Here is a 26048-nt window from a genome sequence, read left to right on the forward strand (position 1 = left end):
TCCTTAAACCATGATCGTTGAAAACAAAAAGAAAAAAGCCCGCTTCTGCTAACCTCTGTTAACCGAAATACTAACGCGTGGTTCATTTTAAATGTGCTTGTTTGTTTAATAGCACGCGTATGTTACTAAAACTTAACATTAAATTTTTTTGGTAGCTTTATTACAAAGACCAAATCTGTTATTGACATTGTTAAGCAAACAGTAAAATCATTATATGAGATGTGATCATCCCCTCTATACGAGCTAGTTTTAAATATGAAGCAACATAAAATAAACCAAATTTGAAACCGGGATATTCGGTTTGATAACCTGCACTAACTCTTATGCTTCTGGTAAATCAAAATGTAATCATTCACACTTGGGTAGGGAAGAATTTAGAAAAATTAGAAACCCTATAGGTTGACGCCACAAATTCCATCACCAAAACCATATGACAATAGCCATAGTTCTTTATTTGCTTAAGAATTATTTGGTTAAGAAATTGTTTTTACAGATTGGCATATTATTTAGATAGCTTGGAATGAAGTGGTGTTTGATTATCATAAGGTCGAACCTAACTTACTTTATTTGATCGTTGCTGTCTTTTTTGTGGTGTTCTAGCCGTAATTGTAAAAAAGTGTAAGTTAGCGACGACTAATTAGTTCATTCACATTCCAATCCACAATCAATCAAATGCAGAATTTGAGATCAAGAACCCATATTGATCCTTTTGGCAACCTTAAAAAGTACGACAACGGTGTTTCACATTTCCCGGCATCCTTTTGGTAATATAAATAAAAACTACAGGAATTTAAGAATTCATGTTGCAAATATAACAATATAACATGCAAGTGTTCTTCAATTCTTGGCAACCTTAAAAAGTACATCCGGATAGAAAACTTGAAGCAAATATCTGTTTTTTACACCCAGGATCGTTCGTTATGGTAGTTGGTAGTTACTTTCCTAACTCAAGTTACCAACGAGAGGGTAATTAGGTAAATATGTACCTAATTCAGAATCTTGCATTTGACCTCGTGTACATAATGCAGATCATCAATCATAACTTTAGAACTGTCACGTTCAAGATTTTTACATCTTGGTAAGGTTTATCACCCTTGTCAGTCTTCACTTTCTCGATCGCCTAAAACAATATTTCATTTCAGAAATCTATATAATCTGATTTACAGAATTATAAATAAATAAATAAATTTAGACAGTTAAAGAAGTACCTGAACAACATCCATGCCCTTTATAACTCTACCAAAAACAGTATGCTTATTATCCAGCCATGGTGTAGCAACAGTTGTAATAAAGAACTGTGACCCGTTTGTGTTCGGGCCCGCATTCGCCATTGACAATGTAAAAGGCCTGTCGTGTCTCAAACTGCAAAACGGAAAGAAAAATATAATTTTTTGTCTCCGTGGTTAGGGTGGTTGAGCCCAACATGAACCCGAAAATCGTGTCGGGTGTGTGAACCAGAACAAGACACGAACGTTAACGCGAGCGAAACTCATTTAACCTGATTTTTAGTGCATACTAATGCTCTACAATTATAATTTTACAACAAAAACACAAATGTAAATGTATGTAAAACAATTCCAATTTATACAATAAAACTGATGCCAAATCTCTTTTAGTTTTTTTAGCATAAAATTCCCAACCATTTTAGGCTGTGACATGAATACACATTAAAATAAACAGTAATAGAATGAGCACGTTAAACGGGTCAACCCGAACCCAACTCCCTAAGCCGTTTAGCTACAAATGTGTGCCGGTTCGACCCAAACCCGTGTAAAGACTAAAACTGAACCAATAACTGAAAATTCGGTTTTTGAGTTTTTCAAAACCGTTAGGTTACGGTTTTTTCAGTTTTCAGTTTGAGTTCAGGTTCATTTTTTAAGGTTACACCATTCGGGCTTAAAATTTTTGGGCTGAATAAAATTTGGCCAAAAATGAAAATTTTGGGTCTAAACTGAAACTAGAAATTAAAATCCATAAATTTGGTTTGATTATTTCGGTTTTGATTACAAGCAAAACCGAAACCTAACCAAAAGTTTAGATTTTACAAATACTTAAAACCAAATCGTTGGTTTTTGTTTAGGTTCGTCTATTTCAGTTCAGCTTTTTAATACAACTCTTACCTTTTATGAAATTCATCTTCAAATTCCCGTCCCCAAATAGACTGTCCACCTGTCCCGTCTCCCAAAGGGTCTCCAGTTTGTATCATAAAACCTTTAATAACCCGATGGAATATTAAATTATCATAATATCCGTTTTTACAGTGTGTTGTAAAGTTCTCCACAGTCTTTGGACACTCTTCAGGGTACAGTTTCATGTGAATATCACCAAGTGTCGTATGCATAACCTTAACATCACCAAAACAATCATTAATATATAACAAAACCAAATTTATTATAAAAATAAAAATTAAAATTAAAATTAAACCAGAATTTGAGTACTTACCACATTTTCTGGAAGTGATGTTGTAACTGACTTCCCTATATCTGAAGCAGCCATAAGTTCATCAGCAGGTGGTTTTTCATTAAAGACGTCTCTACCCTTGGTGGCGTCTTCGGGCTCTTCCGGTTCTCTTCGACTATATAAACAAAAATTGGATTATATAAAGCATAACAGAATACTTTTTAAAAGAAAATCAGTTAAGTATTATACCTGAACAAATAGATACGGTGTTTCTTGAAAGCACAACATAATAGAGTCGGGTCGGTTAACGGTTCTTTATTTTCATTAACATTTGCAGCCACAGCCGGGATTTTTCTCACTTTTTTACTGCTTTGATCACCTTGGTATAACGCAATTTTTAGGAACCGATCGTTATTTTCCACTTTTCCCAAAATTCTGGCGACTTTATTGGTGTGCAGATTTACAATCTACCATTAAAAAGAATTAAATATCATTTTTACATTTATTGAATTTGAGGAAACAAACTATGAGACAGTTGATTAAAGTCTTACTTTAATACCAAGGAGAGTTGGATAAATAATGAAATTGGAGCTTTCGTCAAATACCGCGTTCGGTTGCGGTACGTTTTCGGTGTTTTCAATTTCTCGTTCAACTGCCATTCGTCTACCGAAATCAATAGCTTCCAAACGGTACAAAGGTACGTCACTTCTTTGAAGATCTTGAGCATTCTAATTAAACCAGAGTTTGGTTAACTCAACGATAGTTAACAAAGTAAACTAAAGTTGAAAACTTTGGACCTGTTCATTTATGAATGGGTCCATTTGAGTTGAATTTTATTACCTCAAGTGATTCATCATACACACGTCTTAATTTACCCGTTCGGTACCAAAATATACGTATTCTACGATCGGGTGATGTGATTGCAAACTGTTTGCCATCTGCACTTACCTAAAGGTAAGTAAAAAATGAAGTACAGTTATGACAAAAGTTAAATTATGTAATAATAAATTAATAATATGCATATAGTAAATGTTTTCTTAGGCTGTAAACAAACCGAACGTTCAGTGAACTTTTTGTGAACCATTTGGCAAGAAGTTCGTTTACAGTCATTTATTTCTAAACTAACGAACATGAACCATTAATTGATTTTAGCTCAGTTATGTTTTACGTTCGTGAACCACTCATTTATATTGTTATCGAACGAACATAAACGAAAACAAACAGGCTCATTTTTTGTTAAACAATCAACAACATAAAAAAAACCTGTTCGTTTAACTGTTTGTGCTCGATTGTTTGTCAGGTTAAAGTTAAACAGACACAAACATGCTCCATTCGTGTTCGTTCGGCAAGTTTACAAGCCTAATTCTTGATGTCATGTAATATTTTCATTAAATATTTTACCTCGATACAAGATACAGCAGTTTTACATTTGGCAATTGCAAAGAGATCAGTATCACTTTTCAACCTAAAATTAACACTGCAGAAATCAAAATATAACAATATCAATATGCAAAATAGAATAATAGGGGTCAAATAGTAAACTTTTAGAGAATTTAAAACATACTCGGTTTCAGGAAACTGAAGCGTAGTAGCATCCCAATAATCAATGATTCCCAAGGTATCTGCAGATACCACAGTATCAAAAACAGGGTTGTACCTCATTGCTTTCACAGGGTTCAAATGTATCTGGAAACCAAACAAAAGTACTTTTAGAAACTGACAATGAGAGGTCAAACTTAAAGTCAACTGACCTGTTTAGAAATGATGGGTTCGTTTGATCCAGCTCGTGCATCATATATATGCACAAATGGTGAATTTTTATCACTAATGGCAATTTTGGCTTTATTTGTGCCTCGTTTATAAACCCATTGAACACAACCAGGTGTATATGGAAGACGTAACATGACCATCATATCATAGTTATGCACATCATATATCTTCACTGAACAATCGTCTGAAATTGTACAACAAAACAAACCGTCTACACTAACCTGCATCACACAAGTGCAAAAGGTATAAAACTAAAAGAAAAGCTACTAATTATGAAACCAAAAGTGAAAATAAAGGTAACGCACCGCCAGCCCTTCTATAGGCCCAAGGTGGGATCTGAAATGCTTAGCAAACTCAATGCCAACACCTTTTTTCTTCCAAAATTTCAAGTGCCCTACAAAATTACAAGAAAATTATTCAATAAAAACTTTTGGAAAGGCTATTAATACCAAACTAATGTAAGCAATCATATTCAAAAGTAATATTACCATCCTGACTTCCTGTGATGAAGAAATCAGCTGCTGAAACAGCAACATGAGTTACCACATCTCTATGCATATAACTTTTCTCATACCTGCATATAATCATGGAGAAAACCTAAATTACAACCTATTCACATGAGATCCAGCTTAAAACTGCAGTAACATACATTTTGGAAATCAAGCCCAAAATCTAGGGCTGTCAATTTATGACACAGACCTGTTAACACGACACGGGTTTTAACAGGTTTGGGTTTGAGTTTAAAAGGTTTCGTGACTTAAATAGGTCGACCTGTTTAAGACATGTTTAAATTCATGCCGTAACATGTTAAAGACCTGTTAACCTGTTAGTAACCTGTGTAGATTTTTAATTTAAAAATAATAAAAAAATATGCACTCCTAAAGTCATACTTATATACGACATTTGACTAATGCCCGTCAGAACCCGCTATTATATTTTTAATGGATGTTATGATTTGCATCTATGATTTTATGTTTCAAGTATGTTATCAATTTGTGGTTTTTTGTTTCATATATGTTAAGGATTGTGGTTTTTTGTTTCAAATATGTTATAGATTATGTATTAATTAAGACTTTTATGTTTGTTTTGAATTTTTTTGTTTCATTACACATGTATTATTCATTGTATGTTTAGAGGGTGTTTGGGATTCCTTATTTTGCCTCCTTATAACTTTTCATTAAGTTAATAAGTTACAAAAGTGTAACTTATGAAACTTTTCCTCACAATATAAGCAATCCCAAACACCTTGTTACTTTTCCAAAAGTTTGTAAGTTATAAGTTGGTGAAAATAACAATCCCAAACACCCCTTTAAACATGTCCCTTAACAGGTCTTAACATGTTAACCTGTTACTAAACAGGTTTGTGTACTGTTTGGAAAAAATGACATGATTAGTTATCGTGTCGTGTTCGTGTTTAGCACAGCAGGTCATCGTGTCTTATTGTGTCGTGTCCGACATGTTATGACAGCCCTACCAAAAAACCAAGACCGACTCTTTCTGTTTATTATAATTCTTGACACACTTACAGTGACCCCTAAACCATCTATCTGTAACTTCTAGACATTAAAACAAACGAGATAAACTAGCAAAGCATTAAAAAACTAAACTTTCAAACAATTAACTGAATCCTAATTAATTAAACTAAACTTGCCACTTTATCCCCCTTCAACTTTCTATTTCTATTAACTCGTTATTAACTTTCAACAACACGCACTGCCTCAAGTATTTCAATATCTAGGGTTTCAGTTCAACTAACAGATTATAGTTTGCTTAATCAGATGCAATATCATTACTCATTCAGCTGTCAAAACCTAACCCTAAAGCAAACCACAATCTCAATTGAAGTAATTAACATCAAAACTGATATAACAAAGTATTGAAAGCATTAAACCCTAAGCATACATGTTTGCAGATGGAAGTGAATCGAGGTAAGCCTGTTCGAACTGGAGCGGACGCTTTGGGCGACGGACCGGGGCGGGTCCGGGTCCCACCATCGGCTCATCGTCTTCGGGAATCACCGGCAACGAGCTTCCATTGGTGTTGGTTTGAGGTTCATCCATTGTTGCAGCACTGTTAGCGTACTGGTGATTTGCGAAAGTTTAAAAAGACATTCAACTGGTTCGACTCGCAAAGTATGTATACTCGAGCCTATACGGACCATGAAAGCCCGGCCCATATTTTAGGGATTAAGTCCAATTTCAGCGCACCTCATAATAGAGGTAGAGGTGCATAAATCGGGTTTTTCAACTACACGGTTTCGGGTATGAAACCGAGTTTGAGTATGATCGGGTATTAAAAAACCTGGTTTCGAATATGGAACCGGTTCTGGTTTTCGGGTATTAACGGGTACAAATCAGGTCCGGTTCGGATACTGAAATGCATACCCTATCCGTACCCTACGGGTTGGGTCGGGTACGGGTTCGGGTATTAAAATCCCGGGTATAAGAAAAACCGGTTTCGGGTTCAGGTTTTTTGTGCACCTCTAAATGGAGATGCACAAGTTAACCGATTTCTAACCGGAAACCCAATCGTTTAGTAATCGGTCCACCACTTACTGGTTTATATCCGGTTCTAATTGTCGGTTAGTAACCGATTTATATTATTGATTTACGAAACCGATATGTATGACATGTCAAAATGGGTTAACTTTAAGTGCATCAAATATAGCAAGTTGAGTTAAATGATCCCAAGATATATTTTTTAGTTTGGCTTTTAAATTTACAAAAGAATAATGTCAACTTTAGATTAGAAGGTTAAATGTCTTTAAAATATCCCAAAAAATATTATTTTTTTTCTGAAATGGTATGTATTTATTATAAACAAAACCCAAAGATTTAACCAAGAGTTCAGACTAAAAGCAGAGAAACCAAAACAATCTACACTTACTTCCCACCATTTATGTGATATCAATCTACATTTACTTTATTGACTTTCATTTTGATTTGAAGATTAAAGTCAAATATCTTTTACCACCTAAATACCTAATCTCCTTTTCAATGAATAATCATTGTCAAAAATTGGTTCACCCTCTTGGATTGTACCATATTGTCATTAACGTCAAGCTTAATCAAGAATTGATTGCTTACAGTTGTCTTTCAGTCCATATTATTTATTCCATACATACACATTTATAATTCATAATGATTTCAATAACTAAATATAGTTAAAAAAAGGTTTATTGGATTTTAATAATCCAAACTTTGGCCTATTGGCCGATATTAATCCCAACTTAAGAAATTCTCTAGAATAATCCCAACTTTCACTATATTGGCCTCCACTGAGCCTTTTGTTAGCAGGAACTAACTCAGTTAGTTTTAGGACAAAATATGTCATTTCTACAAATTGAGAGGGACAAACGAAAAATAAAAATTAACTTACAAACTCAATGACACGGGCGCCAACACTATCGCGGTTGCCGCCACCGACACCGCGATCCTCGACACCGCCACCATCATGTCCGCCGCCGTCGACACCGCCACTACCACCGCAACCTCCGCCACTGCCTACAACCCCACCATCGGTGGCGGAGGCTGCAGTGGTGGTGGTGGTTACGGTGTTGACGGCAGTGGTTGTGGTGGTGGTGGTGGTGGCGGTGTCGAGGGTCGCGGTGTCGGTGGCGGCAACCGCGGTGGTGGTGGCGCCCGTGTCATTGAGTTTGTAAGTTAATTCATATTTTTCGTTTGTCCCCCTCAATTTGTAGAAATGACATATTTTGTCCTAAAACTAACTGAGTTAGTTTCTGTTAACAAAAGGCTCAGTGGAGGCTAATAGAGTGAAGGTTGGGATTATTCTAAGGAATTTCTTAAGTTGAGATTAATATCGGCCAATAGACCATAGTTTGGATTATTAAATTCCAATAAACCTTAAAAAAATATAAATTTACACTAAACAAATAATGACTTGAGATAAGAGGATTAGATGTGATTTGCTAGACTTGCACCTCTATGAAGACATGATTGAGGATATGACTTCGTGAAGATGTAGACTTAAGTTAATGACCTTTAGAAGGAGTGGTGTATCTATTGTTATAACCTTTATTATTGTTATTATTATTACAAATTTTATTTTCTATGTTTTATTATTATTATTTGCTTAAGTTACCTTGGTTTTGTTTTAGTTTATCTATATTGAAACGTTACATGACACTTACTAATCTCATATTGTTTGATTTTTTATTTATATACTGCTATTTTTCCTATTTTATATCATTTATTTACTTATTTAAACTTACTTGTTTATCTACTTATTTTTGAGTTAGGGTCTCGCCAGAAGCAACCTCTCTAAAAAGGTAGGGTCTATCTACATCTCATCCTCCTCAAACCCTACTGATATATTAGGTTTTGTAGAATATACTGGGTATGATTGTTGTTTTTCTTACCCTAAACACATAATTTTTTTGTTTAAATTGACCCTTGCCTTCCAAATAATAAAGTTTGAAGTTATGTACATATTCAACATACAACCCATCCCAAATTACAAACTTTGATCCATTTCCATGGTGTCATATCAAAACACATCCACAAATTATATGATCCTTCCTAATAATATTCCACTGCAGTGCCCGGACAACCATCATCCTCGGCCACATCCCGGTAGCTATACGGTGGTGGCACAAACGGTGGTGTGTTACATCTCAAGAGAGCCCAATTAACCCCGTGGAAAAACGGGTGGTGCTTGATCGCCGACGCACCCATCGTGGACCCCATTCGTCGCTCCGGGTCCTTAACCAACAATTGAGATATTAAGTCTCGAGCCACGGCTGGAATCACAGGCTCTTTTGGGAACTCGAGAGCCCGAGCCACAATATTAGCTAATGTTAGCTCATTATCCACCCCTTTAAAAGGTGTCACACCATAAAATAGTTCAAACACGAATATTCCAAGGGTCCACCAATCAACCGCGCTACCATGGCCCTCACCCGACACAATTTCCGGGGCTAAATACTCATGGGTCCCAACAAACGACATTGACCGGACGTCCACGGGCTCGGCCACGAACTCGGGCCCACCATGGCCCGCGGGTTTTTTCTTGCTTTTACGTTTAGAGTGGAAGCACGAGACGGCTGGGACAATGCAATTTGGAAGAATGCATGATGACGAGGCGAATTTGGGTGGGCCCATTGGGCGTTGATCGGTTGGTGGCGGTGGGTTTAGGAGGTTGTGACTAGAAACAACTTGAGCCGGGGTGCACGTAGAGAGGTCACATTTTAGGGAAAGATCAAAGTCGGTTAACATAATATGACCATCCGATCGAATCAACACATTTTCGGGTTTGAGATCGCGGTACACTATTCCCAACATATGGAGATACTCTAGAGCTACAACTACCTCTGAAGCATAGAACCTGTGAACATGTAAAACATTGATGAGTGATAAGTATTGATAAAACAATTGAAAAACAATATAATGTTTTGTTACATTTTGTTACAAAATGTTAAAGAAATAAGTATTGTTTTGGTAGGAGACCAAAGTGATGGTGGTTAGTAGGATTTAGTGACTTTTTTTTGTCTTTTGCAAGACAAGTTTTTCTTCTTTGGGGGTTTGCTTTTTATCATTACTTAAAATGACCAATCATTGCATGCATCATACTGGCAATTATTCCTCACATGACCTACTTAATATCATATCATTACTTCTTTACCAACAAGAATTAAAAAAAAAAAATTAAATAAACTGGCAAAGTGTTAATATGAACATGGCTCGTACAATTCGAGTGGTTTTTTACATAATTACTAAAGTTATAAAGTGAGATCCAAAAACAAAAATGTATGTTAAAGATTGGGTCAAAGTGTCAAACTACATAGCATATCACATTTCTCTTTTAACTTTTAATCTATGACATAAAAGGCCTTTTATAAAAGTAAATAAAGTCGATCCACGAACCAGAAAGCTTGACTCAACCCCGACATGTGTTCACGATTTAAACTCAAACCAAATCGAACTCTTTTAGACTATACCTAAACCTTAGAATAGTTACTAAGTGTATGATTTTTTAAAGAAAAGATTTATGATTTTCTCTCATATATAGTATATTAGTAATCGTAAAAGACAAAGGGCCATTGGTGTTAGTTGTCACCGGACTTTGTGGATGTTACAAACACAATGACCCACGAAGCATTAATGGAGGCTCACTCTGGTTTGACTTTTAATAGAGCTCACGTGGACTCGACCATATAGTGTGATATAGTACCATGTCCCATGAAACAGTATTCGCCTTCACACTCACGTGGGATCAGGGATGCCATTATAATCAAGGGTAAGCCAGCCTACTATATACAAACCATATATGCACCCTCGGAGGCCCACTATACCCAATTATGTGTTATCGAGACCTACAATTCTTAAGATAAGAAATGTAAAACTAATCTTGATGAAAAACTTTATAATATTTTGATGAAAAGTTTTAAATGCCAAACAAAATAACCCGTCATATTTATAGCTCACTTATCTAACGCAAGTAGAGGACCCACAAAATTATTTTAGGGCTCACACGGAAATAAGGATGAAATATCTTTTCACTCAAAATCCTTTTTTAGAAAAACCATTATAGGTTTTTTTTTCTAAATTATCGCCGTCTTTATATTTATTTCTTATAATTAAAATTATTCAATTTTCATATGGTTAGAAGTCTATAAATATAAGCTTATAAATATAGACAATGCATCAACGAATACATAAATCAAAGCTTGTTGTTATAAACTAACAAATTCATTTCATTAAGTTTTATTTTAATAAGAAAAACAAATTAAAGGAACTCGTCCGTCATTGCAAAAATTATGCGGTTATTTGGCCACGGATGGATCCACACAATGTGACACATTCATGGAATTCGACCATGTCTTAAGGCTATGTGTAGTGGAGAGGCTACAAATTGGGGCGTTTTGCGTCGTGTAGCGCCCAGTCAGCAAGGGATGAGAATTTGTTTTTGGGGTGTAATGGTGTAGGGACTACAAATAGTAATATAATAATAATATATATACATATATGTATATATAACACACACATATCCATCATGCCGACCCCACCACCACAAAAGTCGCCCTTCTTCTAGGCGATGAGCAGAACTCACCCAAGCCCATTGTCGCCCAAAAATCGTCCGGGGGCGGTGTTCGCGGCCCTTCGCATCCAAAATCGCCCAAATTGTAGCCCCACTACACATGGCCTAAGTTGTTTAAATTATAAAAAACAATAACGAAATATTATATTTGTTTCTAGATTATTTTAAAATCAATCATACAACGAATTCGAATTTTACTTTTAAGTAATCGTACGGATGCATTAAAAAACTTGTACTAATTATGTCAGCCATCAACCACAATCTGACGGAACCAAACGGTAAAGGTTAAAAGGAAAAGACAAAGGGTAAATGCTTGTGATAAACATGTATTTTAGTGTTTGGCTTTCCCTGTTTTAAACAATATAAGGTTGTATATTAAAACTATTATTATTATAATTACTATATTAATTAGAACTCTTTATTACAAGAATACTTATATTTTTAACTTTTCCTATCATAATTAATGAAAAATTAGAAATATACAATCTCATATTTTGTGTATTACCTAATAATAATCACATATTTAAAAATCATTATCAACGGTCTAACCATTCAACTATTTTTGTCTCAATGAACATTTGTTAAAAAACACTTAACGTTATTAAGTTTTTTTTCCGAGATTCAAATCGATGGTTAAGGGCTTTTGATTGGAAGAATAATACGAGTCGACTAATATAAAAAAAATATCACGATACGGTGATCCAAGCGATGAAACAATGTTTCAATTCAGGTGTTTTGAATTTCCAATTAACAAAAATAAAGTCATTTGAATCACCGTTTCATGATAAGTTTTACATCATTTGACTCGTATTCTTCTTCCGTCAAAAGCCCTAAAACATCGGTAGCTTTTTTTAACGGATGTCTATTAAAACAAAAATAGTTGAAAGTTTTTACCGTTAGACGTTGGTAGCGATTTTTTAAAATAATATTATTATCGACTAATATACAAAATGTAATATTATTTATTCCCAATTAGTTTAATTTAATCAGAGTTTTCATAATTTTTCATCAATGGTGATTTAAAAATTAAAATTATAACCCATAATTAAAAAAATCCAATATACTGTGGGCCCAGTAACCACATGCTACTTCACAGTTCACTGTTGCTATTGAACGAGCAAGAGCAAATCATCATCGTACTCAATATATCCCACCAATAGCAAAGCTATAGTAGGGTCTGAGGAGGGTAAGATGTAGACAGTCTTACCTCTACCCCATAAGGATAGAGAGGCTGCTTCCGGTGAGACCCCTGGCTCGATAGTAGTTTTGCATCAAGCCTTGGACATAAGGCACATAGCACTCAATCATCGGGACACCGGCTGATCGGTGCATGTACCCTTGTCTTTCGGCTATCAACGCCACTACATGATGCCTGATTAACCGTCCGTCACTTTTAACGTTATTTTCACGAGATTAGTAAAATAACGTCAAAATTAGTGCAATTTCACTTTTGCCCACCCGAGGGTTCACACATATATACATCACATGTGTGCACCGCAAGCAGGGCTTGAGCAAGAGCAAAACTGATGTGATATACTGACATGTTGCAAGACAGGGGATCTTTACTTCTTTACAGTTACACTACTTCACAAAATAATAATATTAATAAGAATAATAATAATAATAATATGCTTACCTGACTGCAGATTCCGGGAAGCGTTTACACGGCTGTCGTTGGCGGAGAACATGAAGATCCCCACCAGGACAAAACTCCGTCAACACACACGACCACTTAACCGACTCCAAGGAAGCATACAACGTTGGCAGAAACGGATGATCCAACACTTCCAGAATCTCACGTTCTGTTTTGGCTCGTCCTTGTTTATTACGGCTCGCTATTTCCTTATTATCCATCACCTTTGCAGCAAACAGTGCTGAGGTTGGTGACTCGACAGAGGGTTTGAGTTTGGCTAGGTAGACGGAGCCGATGTCACCGGCGCCGAGGCGGTGGAGGAAGAGGATGTCGGTGAAGGAGAGGTTGGTGAAGGAGAGGACGGCGGTGCGGCAAGGGTCGGTGGATGGGGCGTGGGGTTTGGTGGTGGTGGTGGTGGTGGATGGGAGGTGGTGGTAATGGGTGAATGTGGTTTCTGATTCGGAGCTGGTGCTGTGGGTGATGTCGGTGGTGGTGGTTGTTGAGTTGAAGCTGAGGCTTTGGAGGTCGTCGGAGATGTCGTCTAGCCATGATGATGGTGGTGGTGGTGGTGGTGGTGGTTCCATATTATTATTATGGAGGTGAAGGTTGTGAAGATAGGAGGGGGAGAGAGGCAAGGAGTTGATTTATAGGAAGTACATATGTTAATAGTTGTGTTTGAGTATTTCTTCTTTTTAAAATGATTTAGTGAGATACTTTCTATTTTATTTAACAACCAACAAATTTTTTGAATGGACTAATGGTTAAATTTATTATATCGAGTTATAGTCGGCTTCTGATCGGGGAAAAACCTTCACATAAAGCCAACATTTATGAACACTTGGCCCGAAGGCATACCAATGCGGTGAGATAAAACTCATTTAGTTTAAATATACAATTAGTGAATGTCACATATTCATCTTGTCTTACATCAGTACATCACCACATGATGCTGCCACAATAATGGAGCTAGAATCAAACATGACCAGGTCACATTAAACATCAGCCTCTTCCTTCTCACTCTACTATTAACTTGTTGCTAATGAGATACTTTAAAGTATGTTAATAAGATATACTGCTAGTCATTTAAATGAATTAGATTATTGGAATTTGGAAAGATATATGTTGACTTCTAGAGTAAAATAACATATAAACATGTAACTTTCTGTTTTTTAATAAACTATCTTGGATATTAAAACTATAATGTAATGTTTAAAATTATCTTTGGTTACATGTCGACTTATGTCTATTTTGATTATTGTCGTAAATATATCCTCAACATGACCAAATGATTCACCTATGTAGTTTCAGTCATAATGAATTGTTTAGTATAATAACATCATTCGATATTCAATATAAACATAACATTTGTGTGTGTGTGATGGATTTGATCTCTCATTCCCCACAATAGGTTTTATCATTATTTGTTGAGTTCATTAATCATCAATCCTTCACTTTGGGTCCAATCGGAAAATGAATTTTTCATGTCAATTTGAAATTTAAATGCTAAAATGATGAATTTATCTAACATCCCAAATTTTTGGTATATTATACAAAAACATATAAGATTTATGAATTTAACATTTATTATCCATTAAATGTTTGGGATTGAGTTATTTTTACTCAATGGAGTTAGACTTAATAAGACTTGTTACATAGGTATAAGAGGGTGTTAGTGGATTCTCCATACGTGAGGCCGTGAGGGAATCGTAAATACTAGAAAGATTAAGTGATGGAACTTACCAATGAGTAGGTGAAAACAAGTATGTGTTTTGAAAGAAAGGGCAGTGGAGAGTAGCAAACACGGTGGAGTTAAACCAGTTAAGAAGGCTAATCAAGCGTATTTAAGAAACGAAGAAACCTTGGTAAGCAATCTCTTGACCTACTATCAAATAAGTATGTAATCTAGTTGTAAAATCATAAATTCCATAGTTGGCAATGAAATGTGTGTGAACATTTGTGATTTGGGGTAAACTAGACAGTAGACAGAATGTTTAACTTTTGAAAGTAATGACAAAATCATGGCGTTTTGTGATGCATACATTTCTTTAGAAGCATAAAAGTTGTGGAATTAACTAGAGATGGTATTTTGTGTTGCATAAATTTCATTAGAAGCATAAGCTCAAGTTTAAGATATGGCTGTCGGTATTTGGAGAAATGGACAACTTTTAAAAGTAAAATGTTAATGGTTTTGAGCTAAAACATGGTGATTAAGAACTCAAATGGTAATTTTGATGAAATGACCATACACTAACAAACCAATAAAACCAGTCAGCTCGCCAAGTCGCCAACCCATCTGACTAGACCGGTTTGGTTTGTCGTTTTTTGAAATCGTAGTTACTGATCCGGCCCAAAATGTTTTTCAGAAACTTTTGAATGGATTGTGAACACTATAGCCTTAACCGCATATCTTGGAGTCTCGGGACAACCATAATAAAAAAGGGAAAATCACATAAATATTCGATCAACAAGTTATAGCCAGCAATTAACCCACAAGACATTCAATTTATGTTACGTATCTTTGTATTTCAAACTAACACAGGAACAAAAGGTAACAACTTTGGATTAATGTCATTCTGTCCCACTGTTTTTGTTAGAGACCATGTAACTATATATAAAAATTCTTTGATATAAATGAAAGATGATTCAAAAACCAATCAATGATAATATATATATATATATAATATCGTAATGATAGATTATGATTACAAACACAAATATGATATTTGTGGGGGCATGAGGAGCAGAAGGTACTTGTACCTTATTTCATGCATGGTGGATGATGACCCATCCCTTACCCCTCCGATCTTCATTTATTTCTTTCACCCAAGTGGGAGATCAAACTACTTGTACCTCATCTTTCCTTTTCAGTTTTGCATAAATTTCCATCTATCATTTCAAATATTTCCTTTTGTCTTTTTCTGAGAAACACTTCTTTTCAATTCCTCAATGTATAATATACACGGTTCGGTTTGGTTATTAGCATTAACTAAACCGAACCGCGATTATCGGTTCGGTTTATTTCGGTTAATAACCAATATCAAACTTGAGCTGAAATTTTGCTTAAAAATACATGAAGTGAATGCTTAAATACATTAAGTGAAGGTATAACTACATGAAACTAAGATGCTAGTACATGAAATGGAGATATAAATACATGAAAAAGATGGTGTTAAACTATTAATACATATAATACATGAAAAAGAGGAAAAAAGACTTGAAAATATGAAAAAAATAAAAATAAAATATATATATATAAATTGAATAGTTCTGTGTGGTTCGATTAATTTCGGTTAATTCAGTTTTTGGTTATTTTGGTTTGATTTTGTCGGTTTACGGTTCGGTTTCGGTTATTGCTCACCCCTAATTCATTGTTGAGCAATAACAGTACATGATAGAGAACAAGTGAATACTTCCCACGATGTGTTTCTAAACAAATTCCTTCATGAACATATGATAACTCGTCATCAAGACATCAAAACCGAACTAAACCGCCCCGTACACACCTATAGTCCTATACCACATATCAGGAAAAATGAATTATCAATGGGTTTTGATACAAAAACACAATACAATATATATTCCAACACAGTAAACTTCTTTTATTACCACCAACAAATGCTGTAATTTCACCAGCACAGAAAAGGCAATTCATAGAATAAAATCATTCAACCATTACTAAGTAATTATTCAAACTAAAAATCTTAAACATTCACTTGCTTATTCTTTCTTTCCAATCCCATGAGACATGTTATAGATCCCTCGTCCCTGTAAAACCACACAAATTATTTATTAAAAAAAAGCATAGGTGACAGTTTTGATTCATTCAGTTGTGTTTACGCAAAACGAGTCGAATTTAAACATAGCTAAAAGTGGAAAGACAACTACAGTCGTGTATAGGCTTAGTGTAAGAAATAAAACTGACTTATTGTTAGAAGTTAATCCTAATTGTCTTTACACATGTGAAGTGGGTTAGATGTGTAAACATTCCATTGGAATGTTCTATATTCATAGAAATATACCAAGGAACGTTAATTACCTATGGTTGTAAGAATTCATACAACTCAAATTCCATCATTGGTGATGAAAGAGTTGGAGCTATTGAAGACGAAAGAGTCAGAGAAGCTTGACGAATTTGCAGGTAAGTTAAGTAAGTTACAATCAAAGTACAAGAGCCTCGATTTTGCATTTGATGGTGAAGTAATGGTACAAAATTTTTTAAATTATATGCTGGAGAATAATATGCTTATATCTGCTTCGATAGAGCGCACATCAGAATATCATGATACATGATGTGCACGTGCATGATGTGCTGATGAGATCACATAGATGTGATGCATTTCCATGATATGAGGATGATGCACTCTAAATCACATGGTGCGCGATGTACACATTTATGAGCTAAAGTGAGTTCCCGCATATACTACTTGTACCTTACGCTATGGGTGTTCAGAAAAATCCGAATCCGAAAAATCAGATACCGAAAGTTTCGGATATCCGAATTTTCGGATTCGGATATTAATTTTGAAAATTTTCAGATATTCCAGATATCCAATATCCGAAAATTTAAATTTAATTATTTTTAAATATCTTTATATTTTGATATATATAGCATCTTGAAGCTTGAAAACCCTAAATCCCAAATAGCGTTCACGCTGTCTGCAATGTTGATGAGAACAAAGATGTAAATACACAGGTTGGTTACTGATAGCTTGAGATTAGAACAAGAATCTTTAGAGAGAGAAAGGATTATTCGTCAAACAAGCTACCCGATTGTATTAGCTTCAGATCGTTATTATAGTTGCCTAACGACCTCAATTGTTAACAAGAAAGATACAATTCAGTCCCTATACTATTGACAATTGACAGTTCAGGACCTAAACTATTACAAACGTATCAATACTTTCCTCTCTTTGACTTTTTTGACCTCAAAAACAAAAGGATGGAAAACGAAGTTTAAACTCGTCTTCAAACTCCCATGTGGCATCAGCTACTGACAAATTAGACCAATGAACTAACACTTGTCTTACAGCTCTATTTCCCTTTTTAACTACTTTGTGATCGAGTATAGATCTAGGTTGTAAGGTAAACCGAGGAGCAGCTGGTATAGGATGACTTGGTTGATGAGTTCCATGAGCTAATTTTAAGAGTGAGACATGAAAAGTGGGGTGTATCGCAGACTCTTTGGGTAAATCCAATCGATAAGCCACAGTTCCAATTTTCTCCAGTATCAAATACGGGCCATAATAACGAGGAATGAGCTTCTGATTTCGATGTAATTTGAGTGAAGTCTGCACATATGGACGTAATTTTAGGTAAACCCAATTTCCCACTTTAAAACTTCTGTCTGTGCGATTTATATCCCCCAACTGTTTCATCCTATTCTTTGCCCTGTTCAAATTTTGTTTTAGTTGAAGAATCATATGTTCTCTATCCCTGCACAACTCCTCAACAGTAGCAACTTGAGTATCGTTAGGAATGTAAGGCAAGTGAATTGGTGGTTTGAAGCCATAAAGGGCTTCATAAGGGGTCAAACGAATGGCAGAATGCCAGTTTGTATTATACCACCATTGGGCCAAAGATAACCATTTAACCCACTGTAAAGGTGTGTCCATACACATACACCTTAAGTAGGTTTCCAAGCATCGATTTAAGACCTCAGTTTGGCCGTCCGACTGAGGATGATAGGCACTAGAGAATGATAATGTAATACCCTGTAGCTTCATGAAATCCTTCCAAAATTGACTGAGAAACACAAGATCTCTATCTGATACAATAGAGTTAGGGCATCCATGTAATTTGAATATGTTGTCAAGGAATACTTGAGCAATGGTTGCAGCAGTGTAGGGATGGGAAAGTGGAATAAAGTGGCCAAATTTAGTTAACCTATCCACTATCACAAGGATTGTATCTTTACCTTGTGCTTTAGGTAAACCAGAGATAAAATCCATTGAAATATCACTGAAAATGGATAAAGGCATAGGTAATGGCTGCATTAGACCTGGATATGCTACTGTCTCATATTTGGCCCGTTGACAAATAATGCATTCTTTAATGAATCTGTGAACCTCCTTAGTGCAGCCTTTCCAATAGAACAGCTCTTTGACTTTGGCAATAGTTGGTTTGAATCCTGAGTGGCCACCAGAAGGTGAAGAGTGACACCAAGTAATGATATCAGTTCTCAAAATAGGATCATTAGCCACCAGAAGTTTTTGTTTCCTCTTTAGTAGTACACCATCCCAAGTAACATGCTTGATCAATTTCCCTTGTGACAGTTGATTGATAAGCCCTTGTAATAGTGTATCTGCTAACCATCCTTGTTTGAGTCTATCCATAAGAAGTGGTTGGATAGTACTTAAACTCATAGTTAACAAATCTAAACCTTGAACTCTGGATAATGCATAAGCTGCATTATTATCACTGCCCTTTTTGTAAAAAATATCATAATCATAACCCATAAGCTTGGACAACCATGTCTGTTGCAAAGGAGTTATAATTTTCTGGTCCAGCAAGTGCTTAAGGCTCTGCTGATCAGTTTTGATAATGAAATGCTTGACGATCAAGTAGTGGTGCCAAGTCTTGACTGCTAGGAGAATGGCGAGTAATTCCTTCTCATAGACAGAAAGAGCTTGTTGTCTGATGGACAAGGCTTTGCTAATGAAAGCAATAGGATGCCTATCCTGCATTAATACTGCACCTAAGCCCTTAGCTGAGGCATCTGTCTCTACCACAAAGGGTTTAGTCATATCTGGTAAGGCTAGAACAGGAGGGTTACTCAAAGCTTCTTTTAATTCTTCAAAAGCTAGTTGAGCCCCATGGTTCCATTTGAAAGCATCCTTCTTTAGGAGTTCGGTTAAAGGTTTGGCAATAGTACCAAATCCTCTAATGAATCGCCTATAATACCCTGCCAAGCCCAAAAAACCTCTTAATTGCTTCAAAGTTGTAGGGCTGGGCCAATTTTTAATGGCTCGGATTTTAACAGGATCAGTGGCTACGCCTTCACCAGTGATAATATGACCCAAATATTCTACCCTTGTACCACCAAATGAACACTTTGATTTCTTAGCTTTTAATGAATTATACCTCATAAGTTGCAAGACCTGTTCCAAATCTTTGAGATGCTGATCAATGGTTTTGCTATAGATCAATATATCTTCAAAGAAAACAAGTGTACTTTTCCTTAAGACAGGTTTGAAAGTTTCATTCATTAAAGCTTGGAAGGTGGCTGGTGCATTTGTTAGACCAAAAGGTAATACCAAAAACTCATAATGACCCTGATGAGTCTTGAATGCTGTTTTATGGATGTCATCATCAAACATTCTAATTTGGTGATACCCAGATCTAAGATCTAATTTAGAGAAGATTGTAGCACCTCCTAATTCATCAAGAAGTTCTTCAATTAGTGGGATAGGAAAAACATCTTTGATTGTGGACTCATTTAGTTTTCGGTAATCTATGCACATCCTCCAAGACCCGTCTTTTTTCTTAACCAGTACAACTGGAGCAGCAAATGAACTGGTACTATTTCTTATGACTCCAGTATCTAATAACTCTTGTGTCATTTGCTCAATGACAGACTTTTGAGCACTAGGGTACCTATAAGGCTTCAAGTTTATACTGACACTTTCATCCTTCAGTTTAATTTTGTGATCACAGTTTCTGGAGGGTGGTAAACCTTGAGGAATATCAAATATATCTTGATAACTTTCCAATAACATTTCCAGGGTCTTAGCTTCTTGTGTGTTTAGAATCTGAGGTTGATGTTGGAAGGTGGCCTTTCCCTCAGTTTGCATACTAAATAGTTGACATTCAACAACTTGGTTAGTAGTCTTAAACCACGAATTTAACCTTTCCATTGAACATAAACTGACCCCTGTTGAGGTAGAGCCCTTTAGTTCAAAAGGTTGATTGTTGATAGTGAATTTCATAGTCAAAGACTTGAAATTCCATATGATATCATCCAAGGTTTGCAACCATTGAATTCCTAAAACAATATCATAATTGCTAAGGGGAATGACCATCATATCGGCCTTGAACCAACTTCCCTGCATCATCCATTGAAGATTTTTGCATAATTTCATGCATGGAAGTTTGGTACCGTCTGCAATAGTAACTGGCATATTATCCACAGTTTCTAATGGACACTGCAGTTTACTCACTAACTGTTCATTAACAAAGTTATGAGTGGAGCCACTATCAATCAATATTTGCAGATTTTTTGTACCAATGGTTCCTATGATTTTCATTGTGGAATAAGAGGGAATTCCAGTCAATGCATGGAAAGAGATGTGGATCTGTGATTGGTTCACAGATGAAAGAAGGTTCTGAAGGTTCTTGAGTTTCATTACAACCTTCTTCTTCCATGATTTCAAATAAGAACAATTGCTTATTATTTTTGCCTCTACAATTGTGGCCAGGGGTATATTTGTCATTACAAAAGAAACATTCCCCCTTACTTCTTTTTTCTTCTAATTCTTTGCTACTTAATCTTCGGTTTTGAAAAGGTTTATAGGAATTGATTGGGTTGGCATTTATAGGTGTGGGTAGTAAAGGCATTTTTGTGGTGTTAGAAGGAACAGTAGGTTTGTAGTGGTTGTAAGTAGTGATTGGTTTAGTGTGATAGGCTGTGGGTTTGATTTGAGACATGGTTAGATTAGCTTGATTTTGTAACCTAGCCAATTTATAGGTTTCTTTTAAGTGTTTGTGGATCAAGAAGCCTAATATGACACTTAATCTCAGGCTTCAAACCTTCAATGAATAGACTACGAGTGTATTCTTCAGGAAGTGTTACCTTGTTTAGAAGAAAATCAAACTGGTCACAGTAATCTTCTAATTCCCCTGTTTGTGTTAAAGCCTTGATTGCTCCCATTGCATCCTCAATCATAGTTGTAGCAAACCTCGCCGTGATTGACCTTTCATAATCAGACCACGGTATTTCAGATAAGGGTCTTCCTCCTTGTGATCTGATGTGAGATTGGTGCCATTGAAGAGCACGACCTTCAAGATGAACTGCTGCATAACGAACTTTATATCTTCCCGGTGTCTCATCAATTGAAAAGAAGTGTTCGCATCGATATAACCAGCCTTCAACATCTGAACCGTCAAATTTGGGAAATTCAACTTTGGAAAATCGGTTATTACTTCGGCTACATCTGGTTTCATCGAATTCGTCTCGTTGATTGTTGTTGTTGCTTCTGTAATCATCTCTGTTGTTATTATTTGTCTCCAAATTATTGTTAGGGCTTCCAATTTGATCTAATTTCTTTAAAATTGCTTCCATCTGAGTCTTCATAGTTTCCAAATCGGATGATTGTTTCTCTGTTGATGCTTTAATTCCGATCAGTTCTGTTAGGTTATGATCTGTTGATGTCTCCAATCGATTGAGAGACGCCTCATGTTCCTTGATTGTTTTTTCGAGTTCTTGAGTGCGAGTAGTCGCCATTGAAATCACCGTCTTCAATCTGAATTAGACCGCCGCTGTGAATTGAACGCCGCCGTGATGAACCGCCGCTGTGAATTGAACGCCGTCGTGATGAACCGCCGCTGTGAATTGAACGCCGTCGTGATGAACCGCTGCTGTGAATGGACTGTCGCCGTGAATGGAACACCGCCGTGAATCTCCGTAGTACAAAAGCTCCGATGGAATCGGTTGGTTTTGATACCAACTGATAGCTTGAGATTAGAACTAGAATCTTTAGAGAGAGAAAGGAATATTCGTCAAACAAGCTACCCGATTGTATTAGCTTCAGATCGTTATTATAGTTGCCTAACGACCTCAATTGTTAACAAGAAAGATACAATTCAGTCCCTATACTATTGACAATTGACAGTTCAGGACCTAAACTATTACAAACGTATCAGTTGTTGAGATCGATTTCAGATCTGAGTTTAATGGAGTTTCCATAGAACAAAGCTGTTGGATTTACAAGACTCATTATTTTGAGGATTTTGAATGTTACCTTTGAGAGATAAATGTTATTGTGTATTTGTGTTCGACTATTTTTTGGTTGGTTTAGGAATTCGGATATCTGGTTTACTATCCGACCATCCGAAATTTCGGATTCGGATAGTGAAATCCACTATCCGAAAGGTTCGTACTTCGGATATCCGAAAGTCCGGATATCCAACTTTGAACACCCTTACCTCGCATAGACTACTTGCACACATAGAGTTAAAAGGCATTTTGTTTGTACATAAAACTTTGGGGGTACTATAGCTTTTTTTTTTAATTTATTATTTTAATCTCTTTTCTTTTATTGTTTAAAAGTTAACAAGTAAAATATTGTCTATTTAGTATTTTTTAATAAGAAACATCTTGCATAGCACACGCATCATGCAACAATTTTTTGGATCAAAATGCATCGGAGCGCATCACACAGTTTAAAACCAAGTTCACTCTTGATGATGAACAATTGAAAGGGAAGAATAATGGATGTGATTGTTGCCAAAGGAGCCGTAAAAGGGACAAAAGCTGTGGAACAGGAAGACGTTGTAAGGGTTGACCTGGGTCAGGCGGTAACAAAGTGAAGAATGTGAGCTGAAAGAAGGATGAAACAAGACATGAATTAAATTCTATAGTTTCGAAGAATTTGGTCACTATGCGTATGAATGCCCAAGGTCAAAGCCAAAGAAGGAAGAGGTTTATCTATCTCAAGAGGATGATGACCGAACCCTACTCTAGACAAGAAGCAAGTCCACATTAGAATTAAGGGGGTGATTGATAGAAATGAATCCTAATTGTGAATTTGTGATATTTATTTAGTAGTTTAAATGTATCTAGTTGTTAGGAGTTGGATTTATTAAAAATAGTTTATTAAGTGTCTGAGTCATAGAAGGTTTGGGTCATCTGCTTTATACAAATAGGGTTGTGTTAGGTTTATTTGTTTTTGGTATTAAATTAAAAGGAAAAGAGCCACGGGGAGTTTCACAAAAACCATTGTCTTCTGTTTTTTGTTCCTGATCCAATTGATTTCTAACACTTGTAGCCACTAAGGCACTAACAATTGGAATAACTAATAACTAGAAGTCATATTTCCACATTAATGTTTCCACGATGGAACAAACTAATAGGAAAACTTACAAAACAAAAGAAAACATACAGCAACAAACTAGTTTTTATGCAAATAGATTATAAATAATCGACCCTCGCACCTAGTAACAAAGAAACATAATCCATTCTCACTTTCCCAGTCCCACTCCCACACATAATCAAAGCAGGGTTGAAAAAAAAAGGTAAAGAAACTAACCAATCCCAAGTTCACTGTATCAACCCCCAAATTTGTGATTAAGTTGCCCATATCGCAAGCCCACACGATCACACGCCCAAACATGACGGCGTGGAATTGTGATTTCGACAACATATAAGCAAATTTGGGGTGGACTGATGACTGATCGTGTGGTGTCGGGATTGGTTAAATTCTTTGCGGTTTTCTTTTTGTCCTTGTTCTTATTATATACGTGAGAGTGAAAGTGAGAACGCTAAAGTGGATTGTGTTTCATAGTTATCATGTGTGAGAGTCAATTGTTTACAGTCTATCTACACAAAATCATTTTTTTCTATATGCTTTTATTTTGCTACCCCTAATTATACCGCTCTAATTCTTTTTAATAACAGAAAGATGCATCCAAATAAAGAGTAAAATTTGGTATCCTAAACTTACGTTATGATTTGTATTACCATTATTTTAATTTATTAAAATAATTTAAGTAGAAGTGAATAAGTAGACTCACAATGAGAAACAGCGAAGAACCAGCCAACGCAAGAGGGATTGCAACCGAAGTAATCTTATCCATCGGACCCTTCAAATGCGTGTGTTTGTGGATGCTTTGAAACAATCTTTGCCTCTCAATTAGCTTCTCTCTTGGCCTAAACGGTACCTCTTCAACCATCCTACAACATTCAGCAATATTAACTGCTCAATTGCTAAACCGTAACATATACTTTCCAGTTTTCATCATCACTCAATATCAAAAGACTCATTTTCTTTTATTTCATTAACTATTCGCACACGGTTCGGTTTCGAGTAAAAATTACATCCAAAGTCAAAACGTCCGATAATACGGATACCAGCAGACACGTTGTTCAGCTGGTACCGGTTCGTTTCGTTACCGGTACCAGCAATGGATATATACTTTAGGACACACGGAATACATTTTATAAATAGCTGCTGAATCTAAACTGTAATTAGGAAAAGTCAATCATCTTATAAAAACCGAAACGTTGAACACTAGCAATTAGATTAATGACAAAAATGAGTTAGGGTTTCAAAATATTAAACGGATTTGACTTACGTGAGTGCGGTAGAAACTGAGATCGTTGCGTAGAATTAAAAAGTGATGATTTGAAGAACGAAACAGCACGTCGGAGACGATGATTGTGAAAATGTAAGAAATAATAATAATTGCAGATGAATAAGAGTTACAAATTCCCAAATTGGAATTCGGGTCGGGTTGTGAAAAGGGTCTTCACGGTTTGGGCTTTGCTTTGGATGTGGGCAAACAAAAGTAGAGAGGCATAAGCTAACCGATTTTTTACTGAAAACCTAAACGGTTAGTAACCAGTCCATCACTAACCGGTTTATACCCGGTTTTAACTGTTTTTTAGAAATTGGTTTATATTATTGATTTTCGAAACCTGTTAATCGATTTTCTTTTATTCTTTATAAAAAAACGTTTTTTTGGTTATTCACCATTTAATCGGTTCGGTTATACCGGGTAGGGGTTTCTTGTCTCATAACCAGTTAGTACCTGACCCGGTTAACCGGTCTAACTGGTTATTTCCCTTGAAATAATTAACCTGTTAGAAAATTCATCGGTTAACTGTTTAACTGGTGAATGTCTTGAAGTTGCAAAACTTTAGACCTCAATCAAACTCTTAAATGTCTTGAAGTTGCACCGAAGGCAGAAGCTTTTGGATGAGGACACATCTGCATGGGCGTCATACATCATATTTTAAAGGAGACTGGTGAAAAAAAAAGTCTTCAAGTTTTGGTTACATTTTTATAAATAAGTGAAAACATCGTATGCAATTTAATACGGTGTTAAAAGAGAGAAAATTTATAGTCGATAAGTGAAATAGTTTAATGTATATGCTAGCAACATAGAAAATTTAGTGACAATATCATAGTGTAATGTATTCACTCAAAGTGCATTCTAACCGTACTTTAATGAACTAGTTCGATCACTCAAAGTT

General features: G+C 35.8%; 3 protein-coding genes across 3 annotated transcripts; all 3 read right to left on the reverse strand.

The window, feature by feature from the left end:
* Positions 1–901: 901 nt before the first annotated feature.
* Positions 902–6270, reverse strand: LOC143546158 (peptidyl-prolyl cis-trans isomerase CYP71-like). The gene is made up of 13 exons (XM_077037879.1): positions 6073–6270; positions 4659–4744; positions 4476–4564; positions 4152–4391; positions 3965–4086; positions 3802–3877; positions 3241–3348; positions 2952–3128; positions 2650–2867; positions 2443–2575; positions 2121–2344; positions 1209–1362; positions 902–1120 (listed from the first exon to the last, which is right to left on the reverse strand). Exons 1-13 carry the CDS (start codon positions 6228–6230, stop codon positions 1037–1039), a joined length of 1869 nt encoding a protein of 622 aa, XP_076893994.1. The 5' UTR covers positions 6231–6270; the 3' UTR covers positions 902–1036.
* A 2293-nt stretch (positions 6271–8563) lies between these two features.
* LOC143546143 (serine/threonine-protein kinase D6PK-like) lies at positions 8564–13443 on the reverse strand. Its single transcript, XM_077037869.1, has 2 exons — positions 12863–13443; positions 8564–9513 (listed from the first exon to the last, which is right to left on the reverse strand). Exons 1-2 carry the CDS (start codon positions 13441–13443, stop codon positions 8709–8711), a joined length of 1386 nt encoding a protein of 461 aa, XP_076893984.1. The 3' UTR covers positions 8564–8708.
* Positions 13444–16428: 2985 nt separating this feature from the next.
* On the reverse strand, positions 16429–25269 carry LOC143546144 (uncharacterized). The gene is made up of 3 exons (XM_077037870.1): positions 25148–25269; positions 24587–24746; positions 16429–16624 (listed from the first exon to the last, which is right to left on the reverse strand). The coding sequence occupies exons 2-3, from the start codon at positions 24743–24745 to the stop codon at positions 16577–16579; spliced, it is 207 nt and encodes a 68-aa protein (XP_076893985.1). The 5' UTR covers position 24746; positions 25148–25269; the 3' UTR covers positions 16429–16576.
* Between the last annotated feature and the right edge of the window lie 779 nt (positions 25270–26048).

The sequence above is a fragment of the Bidens hawaiensis genome, unplaced genomic scaffold, assembly GCF_021521415.1.
Source record: "Bidens hawaiensis isolate Kalapana, Puna unplaced genomic scaffold, B.hawaiensis_p1.1 tig00014233_1, whole genome shotgun sequence".
In the NCBI taxonomy this organism is placed as follows: Eukaryota; Viridiplantae; Streptophyta; class Magnoliopsida; order Asterales; family Asteraceae; genus Bidens; species Bidens hawaiensis.